The following is a 7,625-nucleotide window of genomic DNA, read 5'->3' on the forward strand; positions in this document are numbered from 1 at the left end:
TGCATTTTTTCACCACCTGCGTTTTTTTTTTTTAACGCTGCAGATCAAAACGCAAGTGTGAAACCAGCCTTACAGGCCACCGTAGCGGAGCCAAATTCTCCTTTCCATTTTCATTCATCATCAATGACCCATCAGCATGGGAAAAGGGCACCTCCATTCCAACACACTGCGCGCTGAAACATTGTGCTTCAACGTGATGTCATTAATGGGGGATGGCACGTTGCCCTTCTAGTTTGGTCTCTGCCATCCTCAGAATGTATCGGGATCTTCTGTGCCCCATGGGCCACAGATGATGGCCTCAGGGGCCGCAAGTGGCCTCCGGGCCGCGTGTTTGAGACCCCTGCTGTACACCACTGCCTCATACACTTTTGTCTGATATGTTCCACAACGGATAATCTAGCCCCCTTGTAGGATGCATGGTATATTAATGGAAAATAAGTCCAGCTCACCGTTGAAGACATCTTGGTGGTGTTTGGAGCTCAGAAAACACTGTGTCAAGATGTGAGGCAATTACTTGGATAAATGGGAAGTACGGCTCAACAGACTATGGACAGACTTTATTCACGGAAGAGTGTGATAGAGGATAAAACAAAATCAGCAGTAACGTTACATGATATGTGACATTGACGCGTTTCAGGTGACTGCGCACCCTTAATCATGCAGTCACCTGAAACGCGTCGATGTCGCATATCATATAAGCTGTACTGCTGATTCTGTTTTATCCTCTATCTCGCTCTTCCATTAATTAAGTCTGCTTACAGTTCAATGAGCCGGACTTCCCATTTATTTTTGTGTGTGTGATGGTATATTAATGCTGTTGGCAAATCTTTAAGAAGATGTCACACACCAAGCTTAACATTTGCCCCAAAGAAATTGTGAAGGTATAATACATACAATATATTGATTTCTACAGTCTTGAAGTATTGCAATGTGTTATTGACAGCCAGTCTAACAAATGTACCCCACCAATACAATATTCATGCCATTAATTATAGATCAACCTCCTTGTATTTAGAACAATCAGTAACTTGGGTCCATCCAACCACAGCCTTATATTGGTGCCATAATCCCTAAGGATATGCCGTCATGTGATGAAAAAAAAAGTCCCACACTCTTAAAAGATTTTCTTACAGATTTGCTACCTATTAAACATTATGCCTTGAAAAGGTTGAAATTCCAAGTGAAAATCTGCAGAAAGAATAGACATCTTGAATACTGAAATTGAGCACTATCTTATCAATTCCTGCAATGATCTTTATCCCAGCTTATGGAAGAGATATGTTAATATCTCATGCATTTTGATGCCGCTGTAATATGCTACCAGTTTTTCTGCCTAGAAATCCAGGATAAAATTACTTCCCAAGAGTCCGAAGTAAGAAAAGCACTATAGAAATAGTGTATTTTACCATTTACCAGCACACAAGGAATCTCTTCTTCTTCCTTCTATTTTGTATGTCTTTTTTTTTTTTTTTTTACGTGTGTGATTTAATATATTTGCTGTTTCAGGTGCAAAGTTCCCTATCAAATGGACCTCCCCAGAAGCTATCAACTACGGTTCATTTACCATTAAGTCAGATGTGTGGTCATTTGGAATTCTGCTGTATGAAATTATAACATACGGAAAGATCCCATATCCAGGTGGGTGTTTAAAGGGGTTAACTATTTATTTATAACAGATAATGATCTTGGCTACTATCTGTAGCTTCCTACTTTCCAGAGATATTTGCAATAAAATGTACTCTTTGCATAAAAAAAAAAATCCAATGCAAATGTAATGCCTCAAACATTTAGAAGAAATTGTTTCAGTCGGGCAACCACTTATAAAATGCCCATTTATAAAGCAACACTTTACACATGTATTAAAATAAGTAGACAGCCCTTCCATTTCTTAAGTTTGGGGGTTCATAGATTTAAAGGGATTCTGTCACAAGGTTTTTGCTGCCCTATCTGAGAGTAGTGTGATGTAGGTGCAGAGACCCTGATTCCAGCGATGTGTCACTTACTGGCTATATTTTTTTATAAGTTTTCTCTGCTGCAGATCTACCATTTCTCTGAATGCTGAGCTCTGTATAATTCTGCCTGCAACCTTGATTAGCAGCTTTCTTTGTACACTGTGCATAGGCAGAAAGATGCCAATCCATGCTGGGGGCAGGGTTATACAGAGTACATGGCAGCAGGTTTACTAGTCTTCTGGTGATAATCTTCTGCTGATAATACTGATTTTATCAAAACTACATCAAGCAGCCAAGTAAGTGACACATCGCTGGAATCAATCTATATCATGCTGTGCTCAGAATAGGTGGCAGGAATTGGATTACAGATTCACTTTACAGAGGTAGTCCACTACTATTACATTGATGCCCTATCCTTAGGATGGGGCATCCTTGTCTGATCGGCTGAGGCCTGACACTTGGCACCACCGCTGATCAGCTGCTGAAGGTGCCAGCAGCGGTGGCCGTCGGCCGGAAGTACTTACTTGGGGAGCTGGCTGTCTACTTGTAGTGGTCGGGGCTTCTTGTTGCACATCCACCTCCTATTGAATTGAATACTATAAGTAGACAGCCAGCGAGTACAGCCGGCTGACGCCCACCGCCGGTGGCACCGATTACAGCCAATCAGACATTGATGTCCTATACTAAGGCTAGGGCATCAATGTAAAAGTCGTGGACAAACTCTTTAAGGTTGCAAGAAGACACGTCTAACTGAGTTCAATCTATAACCTATTGTGTTGTCCCAGAGGAAATTGTTGGAGATTAGGCTGCCATCAGCTAGTCATCTAGGCATCCAACAAAATAACGAGTCACCCCATTAATGAAGCAACCAAGTAGGACTTACATGTAGGGTCAGTTAAGAAAACTATGCAGCAAATATGTTTGCTAAATTATCATCATGTACCTTGTTCTTCGTATTTCTTTAGGGATGAGCAATACAGACGTGATGTCTGCGCTGCAGCGCGGCTATCGATTGCCACGCATGGACAGCTGTCCAGAAGAACTTTATGATGTCATGAAACAATGCTGGAAGGAGAAAGCTGAAGAGAGGCCGACATTCGATTACTTGCAAAGTGTCTTGGATGACTTCTACACCGCAACAGAAGCGCAGTATCAACAGCAGCCATAGATCACGGACAAACCCTCTCGATACTGTGGGCAAATACTGAAGATTCTCTAGATCCTGAATCCCCACGTCCAGGAGTGTACTGTGCTTTACAATGGCTGTCTGATGTGCAGGCGTCAGACAATATATGGGTACATTACATGCGGCCCTTAGTGTCAGGCTCTATCCATGTGTGTGTACATAATGGACTAATTTAATCTGTTTTCTTTATTTGAGTATTTAAAATATTTTCTAAGACCTAGCTGTGAATTTCCACCTGTTGCGTATTACAGCATGTACAGCCGTCTGATGGGTTACTGCAGTGTAGGAGACCACGTCATTCATTGTTCAGCGATCTGTTAATATATAAGCTGAATAGAGGTACATGTAAAGGTTTGCGGAACATTGCGATTGCCTGATATTTCGTAAGTGGCCACACTGTCCGTGCGGCTCACCCAGAGATAACACGAGTGTCATATATTATGTCTGAGGTTACTGCAAATACCATGCACATAGAAAGAAAGCTAAAATAAGGCTGGCTGGGACAATGCAGCAGGTTTATCTACAGTCCTATGCAAAACTATTAATGACCTATTGTGAGTAAGCCGAGACACACTCTTGTCTATTGCAGATTTACATGCTGGGCAAATTCCAGGTTAGTTCAAAGATATGAGATTTGCTAAGTGTTATACACTCAGGGACTGTAATAGAAAACATTTTTTATTACCTATAATCACCCGGTTATTGTATCGGAAGAACAACATGTAATGAACTCGAATGGTTCAGGAAGGGTCGTGCAGTGGAGACATAACAGCTTCTTATTTTATTTTCATTTTTATTATGCAGATAATAGAAAAGTGTCTTTAAACATATGGGCCAGAGAATCTGTTCCTGCCTCTCGCCCGCAGGCCATATTTCTTTTTTTTAACGCCGTTCCACTTCCCTTGTATTTTTCTTGCCTTTGGAACCAATATTTGATGCACAAATCCTGTATTAAACACACAAGTACTTGGTCTAAAGATGCCTCAGTTTGCTCCTGAAAGTGGCAGAAAATAATCAAAATTTTACCAAATTTGAACCGCACTTGCAAGAGAGCGACTGTCCCATTCTTTTATGTAATCCACCACTAGTCCAGGTCAAACTACCCCTACAACATCTCTGTGCCAAAGTGGGATGTTCTTCAGCCGCCATTGTTGCCCACCTCTACTAAAGTGCGTATTGTGCAGCATTGTGTAACTGTAAGCGACCCGTCAGCGGTGGCAGCATACTGTATGTGATTACTGTATGTGATTACTGTATGTGATTACTGTATGTGATTACTGTATGTGATCTCGTTTCTTACTCGAGGACCACTATGGGTGCATGTCATTACTTCGCTGTTTTGCTTTGGCTGTGAGCTACCTGAATTAATCACAGTCTCAGCGACTTTTCTAGACTTCACTTGAAAGTAATGTATATAATGTTTTTCATTGAGTATTGTGAAATATTAACTTTGTTATGGAAGTAATGCTTTTTATGTTGATTATATACATCATGCTGTATAAAAGGCTTGTTCAATTTAAAAAAAAGTCTGTGTAAATGTTACTGATAAAAAAAAAAAATAGTAAAGCTACTTTTACCATTATTTAATTGGACTGTGCTTAAAAGTGAATCTGACTCATGATGAATAGTTTACAGGGGTTGCCTGGCTCAGTGACTGCAGACTTGTGAATCCCCACACCATGTGCACTGCGGGCTGTGAGGATTCTCCGTGCGGACCGTGGCTCCAAGAATGCTAACTTGAAGGGCGTGGCCTCACGCAATGCCAGTGTATTGAACCAGGCCAGACAAGTCTAGAAGTCTAGTCGGAATGTGGCTGGAAGTTGCAAATCACATACTTGAAGTTGCATGACTCAGCACCAGAGAATCCTCCCAGCAGCCTGTGGGTCGGGGCTTTATATGGTGCTCTGATTATATATTCATTTGTATCTGCCCCCTATTTTACATAATGCATATAATATTGTTGATAATAGCTATAATATTGTGGCTATTATGAGGCTTAGAAAAACATTTTTTACAAACAGCAAAAATGGCACCGGTGCCTGCCCTTTAGCATCTGTCTCTTACCAGTAGATGCTATTGCACATGCATCAGAGCCATTTTGGCTGCAGCAAAATGTAAGGTAAGAGATAGATGCTACTGCGCAGATGCCGGTGCCAATTTGCTGGATGTAAATCACAATAGCCACAATACTATAGTTAGTATTAATAATGTTACAAATCAACAATATTATCAAGAATGTTATCAACAATATTATATGCATTATGTAAAATAGGGGGGCGGGTCAGTGAAGCATCAGTGAGCGGTCATGAGCGTATGTAAGCACCACAAAAAGATCCCCCACTGGCCGTCCGGGAGCAGGACAATCTCATTAACTGAAAACTACAAATAGAGATTGAACAACCACAAGACGGATTTCATCAACCCAGGTATCATTTTAATCAGTATAACCGCGCCAACTTGACAGTGTCTGTAGGTTACTCGGCACAATCCTGCTGACAGGTTCGATTTAAAGGGAATCGGTAGATATGGCACACCTCTTTACCTCCTTTCCGACATTGGCGTAATAGTACGCCCATGTTGGATTCCCACTGTTTCCCCCTGTTTGGTCCGGGCTCCGGCGCTGAGCCCACACCTTTCCGGGCACATGACAGCTGATCTATACAGCTGACATGTGCCCACAACAGCCGCAGGTGGAATTGCGATTCAACCACAGCTGTTAACTAGTTAAAAGCCGCTGTCAATCTCTGACGTTTAACTTGCGCTTACCGGAAGTGCATAGCTAATCCAACCCATCGATGACCCCGTCCCACGATCGCAGGTCACCAATGGGTTGTCATGACAATCAAAGGGTTCCATCAGACCTTTATGGTTGTCATTTCCAGATTGCTATGAGCGCTGCCCCTTGATTGGCGCTCATAGCAAGTGAGCATTACTGCTACACACAGGCAATCGGATCATCGCCTGTGTGTAGCAGAGGTGATCAAAGTACTGCAGCTTCTAGTCTCCCATAAAGACTATTGAAGCATGCAAAAAGTAAAAAAAAAAAAAAACTTTGAAAAATAGTAAATAAAAAATATAAAAGTTCAAATCACCCTCCTTTTGCCCCATTCAAAATAAAACAAAAAAAATATCATATATACACATATTTGGTATCGCCACGTTCAGAATCGCCCGATCTATCAGTATAAAAAAAGAATTAACCTGATCTCTAAATGGTGTAAAGAAAAAAAAAAAAAAAACTCGAATTTCATTTTTTTTGTTTGCCACTACATTGCAATAAAATACAATAACGGGCGATCAAAAGATTGTATCTACACCAAAATGATATCAGTAAAAGCGTAAAACAAAAATAAGCCCTCAACCAGCCCCAGATCACGAAGAATAGAGGAGCAACAGGTTGTGGAAAATGGCGCCTCTTTTTTTTTTACATAATTTTGCATATTTTTTTTTCCACCACTTAAATATAAAAGAACCTAGACATGTTTGGTGTCGATGAACTTGTAATGACCTGGAGAATCATAATGGCCGGTGAGTTTTAGCATTTAGTGAACCTGGTAAAAAAAAAAACAAAAAAACCTGTAATTGCACTTTTTTTTGCAATTTCACCGCACTTGGAATTTTTTTCCCACTTTCCAGTACACAATATGTTAAAACCAATGGTGTTGTTCAAAAGTACAACGTACAACTTGTCCCTCAAAAAATAAGCCCTCACATGGTCATATTGACCAAAAAATAAAGTTATGGCTTTGGGAAGAAGGGGAGCAAAAAATGGAAATTCAAAAACTGAAATACCCCTGGTCCTTAAGGGGTTAAAGTGTAACTGTTATTATGCTAATTCTTTATATATAAATGCAGTGCAAATAAATGCTGATAGTTGGGGGTCCATGTCCTGAGACCTCAACGGATTGCACAAGATATCCTCTAAAGTGCACAGCTCTTGCATGCAGTACACACACAGTAATATATAGGCTCAGTAGTACATCTATGTCTGTACACCATTTCAGAGTTGTGACTAGACCCTTAGGCTGCCGTCACACTAGCAGTACAGTATTTGGTCAGTATTTTACATCAGTATTTGTAAGCCAAAACCAGGAGTGGAACAATTAGAGGAAAAGTATAATAGAAACATATGCACCACTTCTGCATTTATCACCCACTCCTGGTTTTGGCTTACAAATACTGATGTAATATACTGACCAAATACTGCTAGTGTGACGGCAGCCTTAGGGCTCATACTCACTTGCGAGAAACTCGGATGAGTCTTGCACGTTAATACCCGGCACTGCACCCGGCACTCAGAAGTGGAGCGTGTGGCTGCATATATTGCTACGCGGCTGCACGCTCTGCTCCTGAGTGCCGGGTGCAGTGCCGGGTATTGACGTGCGAGACTCATCTGAGTTTCTCGCATGTGAGAATGAGCCCTTAGGCCGGAGTCACACTACAGTGTAATAATTATAGGGGATAACTCAGGAGACTCTTTGCATGGA

The 7,625-nt window shown here is 41.2% G+C and overlaps 1 protein-coding gene across 3 annotated transcripts in view; it reads left to right on the top strand.

The window, feature by feature from the left end:
* The window catches only part of LYN (LYN proto-oncogene, Src family tyrosine kinase), a 96,847-nt gene extending 89,990 nt beyond the window's left edge, over positions 1-6,857 (top strand). For all 3 annotated transcript variants that reach the window (XM_077270512.1, XM_077270514.1, XM_077270513.1), the window contains exons 12-13: positions 1,507-1,638; positions 2,918-6,857. In XM_077270512.1, coding sequence (XP_077126627.1) covers positions 1,507-1,638; positions 2,918-3,120 — 335 coding nt within the window. In that variant the 3' untranslated portion in view covers positions 3,121-6,857. The remainder of the gene's footprint in view (positions 1-1,506; positions 1,639-2,917) is intronic.
* The last annotated feature ends 768 nt before the right edge of the window (positions 6,858-7,625 follow it).

This window comes from Ranitomeya variabilis, chromosome 6, assembly GCF_051348905.1.
Source record: "Ranitomeya variabilis isolate aRanVar5 chromosome 6, aRanVar5.hap1, whole genome shotgun sequence".
Taxonomy (NCBI): Eukaryota; Metazoa; Chordata; class Amphibia; order Anura; family Dendrobatidae; genus Ranitomeya; species Ranitomeya variabilis.